A 19380-nucleotide genomic window follows, 5' to 3' on the forward strand; every position below is an offset into this window, starting at 1 on the left:
ATCATTATGTGACAGAGTCTTATGTCATGACTGTATTAAAGTAAATGAGTAGTCCAAGTCAAGTGTGATGCTCTAGACGACCTCCTCTGTGATCTACAGGGTTACAACAATGTGCTTGTAAAAGTCCTTGTAAAGTACAAAGTAGGCAGTTTGCTATGGAAGTTAATGTTAGTACTTGTTCTTCCAAGAAATGATAGTTCTGCGAACTGTCAGTTCTTATATGTGTGAAAAATTGTTTTAAACTGGTGTTAAAACAGTTTCAGTTCATTTTACCTCCTAACATGTTCAGGTTTTGTGCATTTTTATCAGGAAAACCTTGCTCTACAATATTCAATCATTGTATCACTTGCGGTGTTTCTGCCGTGAAATTTTACTGTTGGGGACCCTTTAGGATTACAAAAGTGGGGACAAAAAGAAAAAATATGGGGACACAGAAATATTTTTGTAGCAGAATTAAATGTGTGGAAACTAATAACCTTTAACTTGATTAAACTTGCTTAAACTTCTAACAGTCAGGTTGTAACATTGTTATTAAAACTGGAACATTCAAACAACTTTTTAACACTGTCAAACAGTTGTCAACATATTTACAAAACTTTGAACAGATTTATGGTCATTGGACTCCGCATGGCATGTCAAAGTACTTGTTCGATAATTAGAAATACCGATAGTAAAGGCGTTTTCTTTTTTGCTTTATGCACAATCTGCATGTCATTTTGTTGTTGTCAAACAGTGACCAAGGACATTTTTGAAGCCAATTTTCTTGTAATGTACGTTTAGGGGCAGACTTTTTCGTAATTGCTAAACAATGTAGGGACTTGGGAAGACTCTGTTGGGTTAACAACCCAACAGAGTCTTCCCATTTTCTAATTTTACTTGCCGGAGGAAAAAAAATAAATGGATTTTTTTTTCTCTGGCCTGTCACTTTAAGCCATTTTGATAGTTTCGGAAATTTCCTTGATATCTGATTGGTTGTTATAATCTCAACTTACCAATGAAATAGAGTGTTAATATTAAATAAATTAACCATTGGCTGCGAAATGAGTTATGTACAATGAAATAGTTTGTTCTGGTTACACATTCACTCGATTACTTTACCGACTTACAAATTGAATCGATTAGTTTTTATTTCTAATTCATGTGCGCCCGCGGACCCATATACAGAAAACGGGTGGGGACAAATATTTGTTTTTTGCGACAATAACACAAGGGCGCATCCACGGCAGAACACTGACTTGTTATGTTGATACTTTGTGTGCAAGGATCAATTCAGTAGAAAAGTCAACAAAATAAACGGCTTACAGTCACTGACCAAATGAGTTTGCTGCTTAGAGTGTATATTTTTCCCAAAAATATTTGAAAATTTCCCCTCTTGGAAGTGTAGTTCAATTTAATCAATAACTCGTTTAAATAATTCACAGAAAAGCCAAAAAATGTTGATCTTTGAACATAAACATAACATGTTGATGACAAAAAAAGTTGGAATAATGTTTTTCGCTCTGTGTATGGTGAATTATGGTGTTACAACTTGATTTTGTATGTTACTTGCTTAGAATTGAAATTTCCCCTTTTATGCGTGAATTATCCCCCTCTCAGGGGACCCGACCCCTTTCCCCCAAAACTGAAAAAAACACTGACATGATACTCATTGCTATTTTATTTTTATATCTATTCTTGTTTTAGGGACAGGGACAAGAAAAGGAATGAAACGAAAGTGGGCCAGCGAAGAGAACATATGTTTCATGAACTTTTTTAGAGATGAATTAAGAGAAAAATAATGCCATCTGGCTCAAAAATAATGGGGTCCCTAAAAATACTTACCGGAAGAACAGTGGCCCAGATAAGGGCAAGGGTCCATAACATTATTATGAAAAAACAAAAATGGAAAAAGAATTGTTGAACTGTGGAATATGTTTATGCCCCTGGTAGGGTGGCATATAGCAGTTGAACTGTCCGTCAGTCAGTCAGTCTGTCCATCTGGCCGAAAACTTATATGGCCATAACTTTTTCAATATTGAACATAGCAACTTGATATTTATACCCCTATTACAATTGGTAATGGGGGCTATATAGGAGTCACGTTTGTCGGTCTGTCCCGATATTTCATCCGATCTTCACCAAACTTGGTCAGTAGTTGTATGTAGATAATGTCTAGGTCAGTTTGAATATGGGTCATGCCAGGTCAAAAACTAGGTCATGGGGTCACTTAGTATGTTTTAAACTGTAAGTTTGTACGGACCATAGCTATGTCATTTATTGTTACATTTTTAAATGACTCGGTACATTTGTTCACCATCATGGAACGGTGTGTCTCGTTAAAAAAAATTACGTCAATATCTCAAAGGTCAAGGTCACACTTGGGAGTTCAAAGGTCAAATGCTTGTCCGGGCCATAGCTTTGTTTTTTATTGTGAGATTTTAAAATCATTTGGCACATTTGTTCACCATCATTGAACAGTGTGTCGGGCGAAAGAATTACGTCGATATTTCCAAGAACAAGGGCACAATTTGAGTTTAAAGGTAAAAAATGGCCATAATTGAGCTTGTCTGGGCAATAACTATGTTGTTTATTGTGCGATTTTAAAATCGTTGGCTCTTTTGTTCACCATCATTTGACGGTGTGTCGCGCGAAAGAATTATGTCGATATCTCCAAGGTCAAGTTCGTAGTTTTAGTTCAAAGGTCAAAAATGGCAATAAATTATCTTGTCTGGGCCATAAATATGTCATTCATTGTAAGATTTTAAAATGACTGTACATCAATTTTGTTCAAAGTCATTGGAAGGCTTGTCATGTGAAAGAATTCAAGAGTTCAAAGGTCAAAATGGCTATAAATGATAATGGCATAATGATTCTTAAAAAATCGCCATAAATTGTATTATCTTGTTTTGTGAAGACAGCATACAAAATAATCAATCAATCAATGCGGTATGTGGGGGTAACAGACAAAGCTCCAGTTGGCATGCATGTGCATCTTGTGAAGCTGCACATATTGAGTGGTGAAAAGTGAAGGTCAAGGTAATTCTTCAAGGTTAAATGTTAAATATATTGCTTTTGTCCGTCCGTCTGAAAACTTTAAAATTGTGCCATAACTTTTGAGCTCACCTGAGTGCAACATGCTCATGGTGAGCTTTTGTGATTGCCTTTTGTGCGTTGTATGTCGTCAACATTTTGCCTTGTGAACACTCTAGATTCCACATTTATTGTCTGATCTTCATGAAATTTTGCAGAACATTTGTCACATTGATACCTCGACTGAGTTCGAAACTGGGTCATGCTGGGTCAAAAATTAGGTCACTAGGTAAAAAAAACAACAAAAAAACTTGTGAACACTGTACAAGTCCAATATTCATGTAACTTTGTCAAAATGTTTGTCTAAATGATATTTTGGTTGAGTTAAAAATTGGTTCCGGTCCGTTGAAAAACATGGCCGCCAGGGGCGGGGCAGTTTTCCTTATATGGCTATAGAGAAACCTTGTGAACACTTTAGAAGTCAAAATGTTTGCCTTATCATCATGAAACTTAATCAAAACATTGGTTTTATTTATATTTTGGACGAGTTCGAAAATGGTCCAGATCAGTGAAAAAACATGGCCGCCAAGGGGCGGGGGAGTTTTTCTTATATGTCTTTAGTTAAACATTGCTAACACTCTAGAGGCCACATTTATTGTCCATTCTTCATGAAATTTGGTCAGAAGTTTGGTCTCAATGATATCTTAGACGAGCTGAAAATGGTTACGTTTGCTTGAAAAACATGGCTGCCAAAGGGCGGGGCATTTTTCCTTATATGGCTATAGTAAAACGTTGTGAACACTCTAGAGGCCACATTTATTGTCCAATCTTCATGAAATTTGGTCAGAATATTTGTCTCATTAATATCTTGGATGGGTTTGAAAATTATTATGTTTGCTTGAAAAACATGGCTGCCATGGGGCGGGGCATTTTTCCTTATAAAAATGGCTATTGTAAAATCTTGTTAACACTCTTGAGGCCACATTTATTTTCCGATCTTCATGAAACTTGGTCAGAATATTCATCCCAAAAAATATCGTGGACAAGTTAAAAAATGATGCTGGTTGGTTGAAAAACATGTCCGCCAGGGGGTGGGGCATTTTACCTTATATGGCTATAGTAAAACTTTGTTAACACTCTAGAGGCCACATTTATTTTCTTATCTTCATGAAACTTGGTCAGAAGATTTGTCCTAATGATATCTTGGATTAGTTCAAAAATAGTTTTGTTTGCTTAAAAAACATGGCCACCAGGGGGCGGGGCATTTTTCCTAATATGGTTATGTATCATGCTTTACTAAAACATTGTTAACACTCTGTAGGCCACATTTATTTTCCGATTATTATGAAACTTGGTCAGATGATTTGTCCTAATGATATCTTGGATGAGTTCAAAAATGGTTCTAGTTGGTGGAAAAACATGGCCGCTAAGGGGGCGTGTCATTTTTCCTTATATGGCTAAAGTAAAACCCTGTTAAAACTCTAGAAGCCATATTTATTGTACGATCATCATGACACTTTGTCAGAAGATTTGTCCCAATGATATTTGGACAAGTTTGAAATTGGTTCCAGTTGCTAAGAAAAACATGGCCACCAGTGGGCGGGGCATTTTTCCTTATATGGACTTATAAATCTTCTTGAAACTTTGTCAGTATATTAGTTTAAATGATATCTTGGATGTGTATTTCAAGTTGACATTTAAAGCTTTAACTTTGTATGATTCTAAATATGTGTCAATGCTGTCAGTTGAATTTTGAAATGTGAAGTTTTACATTTTTTGTAGATTAAATAATTTGTAAAATGTTGCAGTTTCGTCAATCAGTTTTATAAGACATTGAGCTTTAAATATGATGCAGATTGTAAGATTCTTAATAACTTTCAATATTGTGGATAAGTTTGAGATATCAAGCTTTGAATTTTATGCAAAGTGTATGATTTTAAAATGTTTTAATGGTGTTGATCCGTGTAATGAAGATTGCATAATTTTTATGTTTTAATTCTGTCTATTGGTTTTCAAAATGAAAGACTTTGATTTTGTAAGTGCACTTTTATCTCCTGAAAGATTCTTTTCTAGTGTTTAGTTTATATTTTAAGGCTGTTTGCAAACTCGAAGTGAAAACAGTTCTATTACAATTTGGTAAGGACATGACATTGCATATCTGATTTTAAAATGTACTTTGCTGGCAACGTGTAATTTTCTGAAATGTCTTAGTAAGACTGTTGTTTGCAATCAAAAGGTCTGTGCTTCATATCCAGGGTAATGCATGTTTTTTGTCCAAATTTATGTCGATTCAGACATTGTTCTATGTAAATATGGGGTTTGCTTGAAGGTTCAGTCTATTTTTATGTCCCTCACTATAGTAGTGGGGGACATATTGTTTTTGTCCTGTCTGTTGGTTGGTTGGTTGGTTGATCTCTTTACGCCAACTTTAACATTTTGCAATAACTTTTGCAATATTGAAGATAGCAACTTGATATTTGGCATGCAAATGCATCTCATGAAGCTGCACATTTTGATTGGTGAAAGGTCAAGGTCATCCTTCAAGGTCAGAGGTCAAATATATGTGGCCAAAATCGCTCATTTTATGAATACTTTTGCAATATTGAAGATAGCAACTTGATATTTGGCAAGCATGTGTATCTCATTGAGCTGCACATTTTGAGTGGTGAAAGGTCACGGTCATCCTTCAAGGTCAGAGGTCAAATATATGTGGCCCAAATCGCTTATTTTATTAATACTTTTGCAATATTGAAGATAGCAACTTGAAATTTGGCATGCATGTGTATCTCATGGAGCTGCAAATTTTGAGTGTTGAAAGGTCAAAGTCATCCTTCAAGGTCAGAGGTTAAATAAATGTGGCCCAAATCGCTTATTTTATGAATACTTTTGCACTATTAAAGATAGTAACTTGATATTTGGCATGCATATGTATCTCATAGAGCTGCACATTTTGAGTGGTGAAAGGTCAAGGTCATCCTTCAAGGTCAAATATATGGGTCAAAATTGCTCATGTTATGTTACTTCTGCAATATTGAAGCTAGCAATTTTATATTTGACATGCATGTGTATCTCATGGAGCTGCACATTTTGAGTGGTGAAGGGTCAAGGTCATCCTTCAAGGTCAAACGTTATATACGGGGACATGGGTTTCACAAACGCATCTTGTTGCGTATGTAATTAATTTTGCTTAATTTTTGTGATCCCCCGCCAACAGCGGAGGGATATTAATTTGGCGTTGTCCGTCTTTCCGTCTGTCCGTCCGGCACTTTGTGTCCGGAACCATATCTTGGAAGTGCTTTGGCAGATTTCATTGAAACTTGGTATGAGTATATATATGGATAAGAGGATGATGCACGCCAAATGGCATTGTACATCCTTGAATAATAGCGGAGTTATGACCCTTTGTATTTGAAAAAATGCTTTTTTTGTGTGTCCAGAGCCGTAACTTGTATCCAGAAGTATAATGGCGGGGGATATCAATTCAACGAATTTGCTTGTTAAATCAGTTTTTATTTTCATGATAATCATTTAGTTCGTACTGCAACTTATGATGGATTGTTACTACTATCTCCAGTTATTTGTTTGTCATGGGTCCGTCACCATTTATCTCTTATTAGCTCATCTATTTTTTGAAAAAAAATTATGAGCTATTGTCATCACCTTGGCGTCGGCGTTGGTGTCCGGTTAAGTTTTGCGTTTAGGTCCACTTTTCTCAGAAAGTATCAATGCTATTGCATTCAAACTTGGTACACTTACTTACTATCATGAGGGGACTGGGCAGGCCAAGTTAGATAACTCTGGCGTGCATTTTGACAGAATTATGTGCCCTTTTTATACTTAGAAAATTGAAAATTTTGGTTAAGTTTTGTGTTTAGGTCCATTTTATTCCTTAAGTATCAAAGCTATTGCTTTCATACTTGCAACACTTACTAACTATCATAAGGGGACTGTGCAGGCAAAGTTATGTAACTCTGACTGGCATTTGGACGGAATTATGGGCCCTTTATACTTAGAAAATTGAAAATTTTGTTAAGTTTTGTGTTTTGGTCCACTTTACCCCTAAACTATCATAAATATTGCTTTCGTACTTCGAACACTCGCATACTATCATAATGGTACAGTAAAAGGACAAGTTGCATAACTCTTGTTGTCATTTTTACGGAATTATGGCCCTTTTTTGACTTAGTAACTTTGAATATATGGTTAAATTTTGTGTTTTGATCCACTTTACTTCTAAAGTATCAAGGCTATTGCTTTCAAACTTCAAATACTTTCATGCTATCATGAGGTTACTGTACCTGGCAAGTTGAATTTTACCTTGACCTTTGAATGACCTTGACTCTCAAGGTCAAATTATTAAATTTTGCAAAAAATGCCATAACTTCTTTATTTATGATTAGATTTGATTGATACTTTTACAAAACTACTCTTACCTGACATACCACAATAGACTCCACCCAAACCATTCCCCGTGCCCTGCCCCCCTCCCCCCCCTTAATTTTTTTTTTTTAAGATCATCTCACAAATGACCACCACACCCTCACACTATACCCCCGACCCCACCCCCCAATTTTTTTTTAAGCGGTTATTATTTTTATTATTTTATGTTTGAAATACCGTCCAACCATCGCACCCAAGAATCCCCCCCACAACCCCCCCCCGGAATCCCCCTTATTGTTGTTTTTTTTGTTTTTTTTTTAAGATCATCTCACAAATGACCACCATCCCCTCACACTATAACCCCCCCCCCCCCCCAATTTTTTTTGTGAAACTTAAAAAACAAAAATATTTATTTTTATTATTTTATGTTTGAAATACCGTCCAACCATCGCACCCAAGAATCCCCCACCCCTCCTCCCCGATTTTATTTTATTATTGCATTTTTTTCCCCGCATTTTTGGAAGATAATGTAATAAATGTCCACACCACCACACTATACACCCCTCTTCACTCCACCCCTCCCTCTTTTGTGATTGAAAATGAAAGTCCCTTCACCTTTAAAAAGAAAATAGATGAGCGGTCTGCACCCGCAAGGCGGTGCTCTTGTATAATACTTGAATTGAGCATTTCACAATCTGACAATCATGCATATCATTTATTAGTTTCATAATAAAACGTCTGACAAGGGTCAGATAATTTTAACATATATTGTTGTTATAATTTGTCATGTGTTGTATGAATAAATGACACTTCCATGATAGAGAAAATTTAAATATATTTTTAGAGACATTTGTAAAATGAAAATGAAATAACTATACATTTTACAGTGGCTAGTCGTACGGCTAGACAAGAGGCTAGCCGCACGGCCCCGTACGGGTAGACAATAGGTTTGCCGTACGGCTCTGTACGTATAGCCTTTCCTATGGATATTGTCTAAGTTAAAGACAACCATTTTCAGTGAACTGATATATTGCTTGTATGAAACCATATATTTATCCATTGTCTGAACGACAATTAAATTATTTGTGTGACTCCATTTCTGAGCAGTACCTTGGCCGTCATTGAATTTCATAATATCGATGCCGCAACTAATTAAAACAGTTTTCACTCCTTACATAGGAAAGTCGTCTTATCAAAGAATCAAATTAGAAACCGATTTAAATTGTGTGTAAGTCAATTTCTAGAACGTAACTTTGACGGCTGTCGTCATTAAATTTCAAAATATCGATGCCGCAACTCTTTAATACAGGTTTTTCACGCCTTAGGAACGTCGACTAATTAATGAATCAAATAAGCAACCGTATGACATGAAAGGAAGCCGTGAAAGATGAAGAATTTTTAAAGCGAGATTATACGATTTTTTCAAATATTTATTAATTTACATAAAATGTGTATTAAAAAAAACAACTTATTAAACATATATTTGAACATAAACTTAAATAAAAGTTAAGAAGAACATGTGTCGATATATGCAAAATAAGCCAGATATTAAATTCTGAAATCGAAAATGTATGTACAGTCGAATTCGCCAGCATGTAAATCGTGCATGTACGATGTGAATCTAAATTTAGTTTAACGGTTCATTTTTAGTGTGAGCGTCAGCTAACGCTAATGTTTTTGCAAATCGGTATGTGCGTAGAAGCCTTAAATGGGCCTTTTCACAGATTTTGACATGTTTTTAAGTTTGTCATTAAATGCTTTATATTGATGAATGTAAACATTGGATTTTTAACGCTCCAGAAAAAAATCAAAAATAAAATTTAAAAATGGAAAAAAAAAGAAGCCCGTACAAGGGCTCGAACCAGTGACCCCCGGAATCCTGGAGTAAAAAACGCTTTAGCCTAATGAGCTATCCTGCCAAGCATACATGAGAGGTGTATTCTATACCTGATATAAGCAATCTTCGTAGTTTCACAAATTTAAACGATAACAACAGAACTCTCCAAATTATTCAATCGTTTCGCGTTGCAACGCTCTATAATTTTTAGGTTTTTAAATCGTGAAAAGATGCATATAATGGCTATATTAGACCATGGTGAATGTTCAGTAATACTGATTCCTCACAAATATCATAACTAAAACGAAAATTTGCGAATCTGAAACAACTATTTTCAATTTTGTCAATTTACCAAACCGTGAAAAGATCCCTTTAACTATGACATGGAAAGACAACCACTGTCCGTTGCAGCAGACTACACATTCTTCTAGCGTCTGCTAGGAAAGATAACCACCACATTTGCCTGTTTATAGTCCACCACTCACTGGTGCACTGCAGTTGGTGTATATGAGTAATAGAGTTTAACAGCTTGTAAGACGATATTGGCCAGTCTAGTGTTTATCATTGAAAATCTGCACATACTGGCTGCTTTCAGAGAAAACAGGGCTTAATGCATGTCAAATAAGATAAGCCTGTGCATACTGATTAGCTTGTGCAATGCAAACACGCTAAACAAGGACGACATGTCGTATTTTATAATGTTTAAAGGGTCTCTTGTACTGGGATGACAATTTATGCATAAGCATTTAGCCCTGTTTTCCCAAAACGAAGCTAAAAATTTATTTTTTATTAATGATTTAAAAAAAACCATCTGAACCTGTGCTTTAAGACACACTCTTTATAATTTTGAATGGATTGTGTCCATTCAAAACTTGCAATATAAAAAGCTATAACATAATTTTTTAAACTGATGTGCGTCTAAACTTATACAACAACGAACACCTACAGTGACGTCAGCGCTTTGATAAATTCCTGCAACCATTTATTCGCCACACGAACACTAACTAAAAATACGAATGCTTCAGTTATAGGCTACTATTCCATCTGTCCGCAACCGCATATCCGCATCCGCAAAAAATAAAACAAGTAGAAATGCACTGCACTTATTCCATTCATCCGTATCCGCACGCGAATAGGCGTCCGCAATAGAACGCTCAAGTGAGCATTCTTGGGCTACTATTCCATCTATCTGTAAATGTATCCGTATCCGCAAAATATACGGACGCTATATTCCATTTATCCGCATACGTCGAACGTATCTTTATTTTTGTATATGGATAAAACTAAAAATTATAATTATTGAGATAATTATAATGAAGGACAAGCTGCTAAGCGTGAATTTAAGTAGATATAAGGTACAAATCATCGTTCTGTCCGTAAAAGGATACAAATGGTAAATACCTGAAACATCTTCTTTTAGTGCCTTGGCTATGATTTTCCATACATTTAAATTTTAAGTATAATCAGAGTCACGATATGCAGAACTGCGTTGGTTGTATAATTCCGGGTATTTTTTCACGAATTCGATAGATTTTCAGTTTATTTTTTAGATGACAGCTACTCTCATCGTGCTAAATGCCGTCCCTATCTCGTCCGCATCCGTTTGCGGATAAATGGAATATAGCGTCCGTATAACGATTTTGCGGATACTGACGCGGATACGGATGCGGATGCGGATTGGTGGAATACTAGCCTTATTTTAGGAAAATATGTACGAAATATCTTCGTCACAATCGGCTCGGGCGCTTATTTGTCTTTGCTGCATATTACTGATTAACAGCACTAAATGACAATTCTATACTTTATAAGCCGTACGGCTAGACAATCTCAATAGGAAAGGCTATAATACGTACAGCGCCGTAAGGCTAGCCTATTGTCTAGCCGTACGGGGCCGTACGGTTAGCCTCTTGTCTAGCCGTACGGGACTGTACGACTAGCCACTGCCTTTAGTTATTGGAGGTTCTTATGTATTATACCCAGTCGCAAGTGTTATAGGCTATACTCAAATCTTTTCGTCCGTCTGTTATTGGATACTGTGATGGGTTATGTATCACATTCAATGTTTTTTTTTTGTTTATAAGACAAAATCAGATTTTTTTTCAAAATACCTTCCTTTTAACTAATTTGAAAGCATTTTTACAGGTCCATTCTTGCGAAGCAATAATGCAAGTTAAAAAACTGGTTTTACAAGTCCCTATTCGATATTTATGACATAACTATGACTAAAATCTTCAGAATAGTTCAAAGCACGAAATGAATATCTTTCTGTTGGACATGAGGAAGTGGACCGAATATCGATGACTGGATCATTTTCCACGAAGGCACATAAAACTACAGTAAAGTTCCGCTACTTTCAGCTTGGTCTTAATAGCATGTCGGACTTCATAATTAACAGGGTATTTTGTTCTTTATTCAATACTTTGGGACCATGCAATCTTGAAAAATTGCAATTTACAGTGTTCAATGTGGTCTTAATAGCGGTACTCTTCTTGTACTAGGAATCGCTGCGTGTTTTAGTCATTATCTTTGAAATCCTTTTCGAAGCTATCATAAAAAAACATTTATACTCGTGTCACGCCAGGGTGACATCACGTCAGGTTTAAACACAATAAGTAAATACATATTGTTATAACGTTTAAATATTCGTTTGACTTCTATTTTTCATTTCAATTTAATAATCCTATAAATGTTTTGTTTTTGGTTGTCATATCTATTTACCATTAACGATCCGCAACTGTTTTACCTTTACGTATCTTTGCAATGAAACTGTTATAGCGACAACTGTTTCATTATAGCTGCTTGCATCACACGGACACCACTGTTATATAATTCAATGATTTCTACAAGGATGATTCTATCCTACATTATCTCAATTGTTTAACCAAGGACATTGTGCTTTTAAAAGTTCCGGCGACTACAAAATCACGCAACAGGAGAAAATAACACGATACGTAGTCAAATAATGCAAAAATTCAAAAAAATATTAAAATAACATTAAACACATATTTAGTTCACCATTGTGTCATTCCCTCTGTAAAATGAATTCGACTCAAAATGTTATTAAATGTATTATGCAAGGAAACCATGCAGAGCGATTCATGCATAGGCCACACAAATACAAACAAATCTGATCGTGAGGATTTAATATATAAAGTTTGAGGTCGAGAAGATCTTAACCACAATTCTAATGCGAGTGTCGCAAGATATAACTATGCTCAAGGCCAACTCATTTTTTAGCAAACAATGTTTCGTATTTCAAGTGACACTATCTCAGGGACCCGGTATGTCGGTATCAAGTATCACAGAGTATACATATATAAAAAAATAATTGGGTCATGGGGACCCAGATACGAGGTTTAAAGTAAAAAAATGTATATGTTATTTGTCTGCAGAAATAACTAGATATATTAAGTTTTGAGTTATATATAGGTTGTTGAAGGTAATTCGCATAAAACACGCTATTTTTCAGTTGGATACTAGCATGGGAAAGGGAAGTACCCAACACTCCGGAAATATATCACAGACCCTATAGTTAACCCAGTATGAGTATATATATATATATATATATATATATGATACTGAAATATTTTTTTCTAAGATGTTGATTTTTTGTTATAATTTGATTATTTTGCATTCGAAATGGTATTTTTACTAATTAAAATCAAAGCAACAAGCAAACCGCCTGTGATGTAAACCATCACTTTTCACATTATTTACACATAAATTCATTTAAAGAACTGATGTTTGTTGATTGTTTTTAAGTATTGCTTGGCTAATTATGCTTAACTAAACATACATATATTGTTTAAATAAGAAGAGATGCTACGGTTTCGGAATATATGGTATTTCCCATATAACGCTTTAAATAATAATTAATAACGCGACGCATGGTTTTATTTTGGACTAACGATCAAACATTTATATTATTTTGCGTATTCAGTCATAAAATTGACTTCACTTAAGAGGCGCGATGTTATGGTAATCAGAGCAATACATACCTGCGACGTCAGAAAGTGTAGCTTCGGTTTTGTAATTTGGTGAGCACGTAACAAAGAACGTGTAGAAATTGACCATAACAACTCCACCGTTTGCTTTCTGAAACGCCACATAAAGACTGCAAACTTATAATAAAATAAGATTCGCAAATTTTCATCGTAATCATGATATTTGTACGGCGGCATAAAGGAGACATAGGAAATATTTTTATTTAACTATTTCTATGACGTGCGCACTTCATAACTATGACGTGCGCACATCATAACTATGGCGTGCCCACGCCATAGTTATGGCGTGCCCACGTCATAGCTTTGACGTGCCCACGTCATAACTATGACGTGCGCACGTCATAGAAACAGTTAAATAAAATATTTCCTATGTTATATTATTTAACTATTTCTATGACGTGCACACGTCATAGCTATAGCGTGCGCACGTCATAGCTATCGCGTGCGCACGCCATAGCTATCGCGTGCGCACGTCATAGCTACGACGTGCGCACGTCATAGAGACTGTTAAATAAAATATTGTCCCCTTTGTGCCACCGTATATTTGCGAGGAAACAGTACTACCGAATATTTACCATTTCCCAAAATATCAATTATAAACATGTTTTGACTTTTTCAAAACCTGAAGTTTATCAAGTCACACGATTGAATAATTTAGAACCTCTGTTGTTATCGTTATATTTTGTGACACTACAAGTATTGCTTATAAATATAAGTATAAACTACACTCTCACTGTATGAGCATGGATGGCCGAGTTGTTTACGTGTTAGACCTTCAATCCAAGGATCAGTGCATCGAGCCGTGATGACGATTACTATTTGTTCTTTGTTTCATTGTATTCTTGTGCTGTTTTTTACTCGAGCTATTTAGTTCCAATGTCAACTTGTATCAATTGAAAGCATTTTATGACAAACTTCAATACATGATAAATTCTATGAAAAGATCCCTTATATAAATCATGTTTTATTTTAGTTAAGTTTATTTTTATTATGTCCGAAAATTGTTAACTTAGTGGTTCGAAATTCATTTATCTTTTAAATAACTGTTTAACTTAACATATTTCAACTTCTTTTGATAGGGTTAGGGTTAGGGTTAGGGTAAGGGCTGACCCTAACCCTAAACTTGTATTGTTAGTTTATCTAAGTAAAACATGAAACAGGGCAATAGTAAAGTTAAATACCGTCTTGAGCAGTACGTCATCCTGCACGTTTCTGTGGTGGTTACACAGGCTGAACACGGAGGAGTGCGTGAACAGAACCGGAGCACGTGTCACATTGAGTACGTCCAACATGGTCTTCTTGGCCACGTGCGCGAGATCTACAATCATTCCCAGGCGGTTCATCTCCAGGATCACTGTCTGAATTCATATCAGGAATCGTTGTTTATCACTTCAGAACCATGTACAACAAAAGTGGATCGTATTAACTTATCTACCTATTCGTTGATTCATGCTAAATAAATCTTTGTAGTTAATCGTGTCTTGTTTAATAAATAATATTATTTTGAAAATTGTTTACAGCAAAGGTCAATGAACATAACAGCCTGTCTTGACAATTGTTATTGCATACAAATCGATTAATGTCGATTGTATGCTAACCGTTTATATTTATAGATGCACATGCATTTATAAATAAGGCGATTGCAAAATTTAAAATGGCAATTTGATTCAGAATGGTTGCCAAAAGGAATATAAAGTTAAAGATGACCTTTCCGAAAGGTGTTAAACCGTTCAAGACCGTCCCGTTGTAAGTGGGCTCATCAACCATCCAGTTATCAGCCCTTGAAAATAAATAAGTCTAGTTTATGGTGTGTTCTGTTATTAGTTACGTATATATAATATATTTAATTCAGAGTATATTGAAATCAATTTCAGATTGTCTTTAGTTATGCACGAAATGAACGCATATTTTAATAAAGTGTTTTTAAACGCATGTGTTTTTCTTTAAGATCCTCTTAGTAATGGAAAGTCAATACACATTGTAAGTATAATACTAAACTAATGTTAATTTCATTTATTTATTAAAATTCCCGTTTATCGACGTATTTAACATATGTTGGCTTTGACAAATCACCATTGAAGTATTTGATTACCGGCTTCCAGTAAAAAGGATTTGTATGAATATTGTGTAGTTAAACAGTACATACAAACTATCTTCATGCATAAAAACATACGTGTTCACAAACTAAATTATTATCCTATAACCCATCAACTTAAACAGACAAACACATACGGTTTACGTAGTCAAACATTCTGCACATTAACAACACAGACTGATGCGATAGCGTGTAACTCTAATTGAATAACTGATTTGCCAACCCGCGAATTTATTTATTTGTTCCTACCATGGAGTGTTACAGCTGTGGGTTACGGTCATGTAGCGCACACCCAACTCATAGTACATGCGCAGTGCTCCCAAACTGCTGTCGATGGAGTGACCGCCTTCAAGGCCTATCATACTCGCTATCTTCCCCGCATGGAAGGACTTCAATACATCTAAATCAAAATAAGTTATAAAGTAATTGTGAATAAATATTTAACGCCAAATATCAAGTTTCATATCGATATTTTCGATTCATATCAATAAATTTAACCTGATAATCGATGGGCCTAACATTTAATATTCGTTATGTCTATGTATTATTTATTAATTTATTCTTAATAAAATATTGACGCTATATTGTTCTTGCGGCACATTTGATGCTACGTTAAATGTAGGTGATTTTTAAGTAAAAATGTATGCATAATATGGCAGCTACATGAATATCGGTCATTGTCTGAACAATATGTACCAAAACCGAAAAAATAGCGTTTCGTTTTGACATAAACATTTCATTTAATCAAATTTAATATGACCTGCTTGTTATTATTTGAGCTGCTTTTATGTCTATGATAGTATATTACCATCAGATGTGTCGACAAATTGAAACGTTCCAGGGTAGTAGTTGATAAATCGTTTGATGACGTCAAGTTGCTCCAACGTCATGCGAACAGCGTCACGATATTGTGCGTCACATGGAACCCAGCACGACCAAAACTGGGATGATTTGTAAGAAATTACAAATGAGCGCACTGCTTCATTTCATGAATTGTATTTAAATTTTTGTGTTATATGTATTGTCTTCGACATTAAGATACAAAAACCGTATTCGCTAATTGAGTTTTCTGTCTCTGTATCCGGAACACTTTCGTATATGAAAACAATTGACTATTGGTTTATACCGGTATGCATAATAAAATTTATCACATGCTATACCCTGTTTCCCATGTAATACAACCATTACACATTTTTTTATTACACATGTGTAATGCAACATTTTTAAGCGTTTTCATTGACTTAGTTTTCGTTTATTGACCAATCGAATTTTGGTATTTTGCTGAAATGACGTTGCAACGTCAAATGACGTCACGAAATGTAAACAACATTCGGGATTTATCATAATGTTTGCGTAAATATTTATTTAATTTGCTCATTTAAAAGCAGGTGATAAAAAAGATCTGACCCTCGTTGTCATATCATACCATATTTTATTAAACTCGTCCAGGATATTTGTTAGCAAGCTCGCCAAAGGCTCGCTTACTAACAAAATTCCTAAACTCGTTTTATAAAATATGGTATGATATGACAACTCGTGCCAGATCCTATATATATGTCATTAGACATTACTACAATACTATATATATATATATATGTATATATATATATATATATATATATATATATATATATATATTGGTTTATACCGGTATGCATATATGCATATATATATTAGTTACGAAATAAACTTTCCTCCATAGCATAAATGATTAAAAACACAGATGTGTGACATCGTTTGGAGGAATAAAATGTATGGGAACAATAAAATGGGGCGTGAATTGTGTTGGTAATATGCAAAATACTATATGAGAAATATATTATTACAAAAGTATGAAGTATGTAACGTAAAGTAAAAAGTGTCAAACTCAAAAGTCGTAACTCGACTCATTCATGTTGTCAAACCACTACAAGCAAAATATTCTACAAATAGCATGCGTTACGGTGAAAGATTAAAATAATATCTATATGTCTTACCCTTCATGGGTCCACATGGAACCTGAATTCGCTTACCTGACCACCCAGGAGACCCATACGAAGCTTAGGGATGTCCACCCGCGAGTAACTATGGTTCCAGACGAACGACATGTCAGAGTTGAGATCTACGCTGTACACGGAGTCATTGGCGAAAATGCCATACAGTGCCGCCAGGTCATTATGACTGCCGAGTTTGATATGCAAGAAATTGAAGTATGTGCTTTCTTACCTTTAATAATATGTGCCTTGTTCTGAGAAAACGGGGCTTAATGCATGTGCGTAAAGTGTCGCCCCAGATTAGCCTGTGCAGTCCAATTTATGTTATTTTTCGTTTAAATGAAGTCCCTTCTTACCGAAAATCTTGTTAAGGCAGAAAGTTTCGTCCCTGATTAGCCTGTGCGGACTGCACAGGCTAATATGGGACGACACTTTACGCACAGGCATTATGTCCAGTTTTCTCAGAATGCGACACATATAGTCCGACTTATTTTAGATTGATTACAATGAAACTTACTTTGTATTGCAAAGGTTACATATGATACAAGCATTAAATGCTATATTGTGCAATGTTCAATCATGCACTTTGTTTACCTAGTATTCATTATGTACACTTTTTAATTTTTCCGCAATTTGCTGATTTCGGTTGTTTCTTTGTTATTTTGTACAGCAGAGTTCGTTTACCCGTCAATGAGAGGATATGATTCCAGTACACATCTTGCTCGATCCAGATGTATGTTTGTAGAGTTCTTGCGTAGAGCACAACGCGCAATGTGTTCGATGGTTGCTGTAATCCGTTAACACTATCTTTCACACATAATCTGTTCATCAGTGGGCAATAAGATATTATAATAAATACAAAATACATTTAAAATGGAATTTTGGTTTAATTGATTTAATTTTTTGTATGCTAACAACTGTCTGTACTGTTATACAATGTGTTATACTGTTTAAATACTTAAAAAACAAAGTATGTTCGTTATGTTTATAAATCCATGTATAGAAAGTTATACATTTTAATCAATTTAAATAGTCATTGACTATGAACTATATTTTACTATATGTCATTCATATATTATAGAAGTTCGTGAATTATACTAAGTGTAATTCGGTACCATTGTGTTACTTGCCATTAGTGGCGCCAAGCACAAATCTTGTATTGAGTGGATGACAGGATATTTGGCTCGCTATTAGTATGATCAGCAAAGCTTGCAGCATTCTGCCCGTTATTATTGGTCCGTGTCTGAATATTTATCTACCAAATGATTGGTTACACGTGTTGTAAATGCTTTACTTTTTTTATTGATTTCGTACGTTGGTTACAAACGATCTGCTATTTTAAAATTGGCTCACGTCATAATTGTATGTGTCGTGCTTGCATGCTACGCATCATTTTGTTATTGTACGACTTATTTCAATGTCATATAACAAAACTGTGAACATTTCTCTTTCTTATGTTGTATGAAATCTTTAGTAAATTGCGGCTAAATATGCATACTTGACAATATAAACTTCCCTAATGAACACTAGACAAAAAGCATAAAGTATGTTTTATGAAAGTTAAAATTACACCTTTTGCTCGAAAACATATTTTCATTCATAACAATTATACCTGTTCCTATGGTGTTAATATACCGGAGGATTGCCGCTTACTGCATTAGTCAAACCGCAGAAGATTTGTGTCGACGATAAGCAGGTGAGCAAGCTCACACACCTTATCTTTCAGGTGTAATGTCACTATTGATAGGCGCTTTGAAGGCATTTACGTTGTGTTGCTTTAAATAACCTCACACGTTTGCGATCATGCCCTACATTGAGGCAATGTTTTCAAAATGTTCTGCAGTGCGCCCATACCTGTGATCATGATATAATCTATATATGCATTTAGGTTGTACTCTGAATAATGATACTTGACACTCAGTTGTTTTAATAAACGAAAATACTATAGTTCATGTCAGTAATTTGTAAAATGGAAAACTTGCTTCATTTCTGTCTGGTTGTCTTAACCAAATAATTTGAATTCCATTTTGCATGAAAAATGATCTCTATAAATACATACACAAATAGAACTATACTCTACAC

The 19380-nt window shown here is 35.0% G+C and overlaps 1 protein-coding gene across 4 annotated transcripts; it reads right to left on the reverse strand.

The window, feature by feature from the left end:
• Positions 1–12898: 12898 nt before the first annotated feature.
• LOC127855522 (dipeptidase 1-like) lies at positions 12899–19067 on the reverse strand. 4 transcript variants are annotated; one of them, XM_052391182.1, is made up of 9 exons: positions 18911–19048; positions 18429–18541; positions 17983–18085; positions 17338–17485; positions 16134–16266; positions 15575–15725; positions 14938–15010; positions 14412–14588; positions 12901–13321 (listed from the first exon to the last, which is right to left on the reverse strand). In XM_052391182.1, exons 2-9 carry the CDS (start codon positions 18514–18516, stop codon positions 13181–13183), a joined length of 1014 nt encoding a protein of 337 aa, XP_052247142.1. In that variant the 5' UTR covers positions 18517–18541; positions 18911–19048; the 3' UTR covers positions 12901–13180. The 4 variants fall into 4 exon arrangements, with proteins under 4 accessions (XP_052247144.1, XP_052247142.1, XP_052247141.1 ...); XM_052391181.1 differs by having other exon boundaries at positions 12909–13321; positions 18429–18553; positions 18911–19067; XM_052391183.1 differs by lacking the exon at positions 12901–13321 and adding an exon at positions 13725–14093 and having other exon boundaries at positions 18429–18553; positions 18911–19067.
• Positions 19068–19380: the final 313 nt, after the last annotated feature.

Source organism: Dreissena polymorpha, chromosome 13 (genome assembly GCF_020536995.1).
Source record: "Dreissena polymorpha isolate Duluth1 chromosome 13, UMN_Dpol_1.0, whole genome shotgun sequence".
In the NCBI taxonomy this organism is placed as follows: domain Eukaryota; kingdom Metazoa; phylum Mollusca; class Bivalvia; order Myida; family Dreissenidae; genus Dreissena; species Dreissena polymorpha.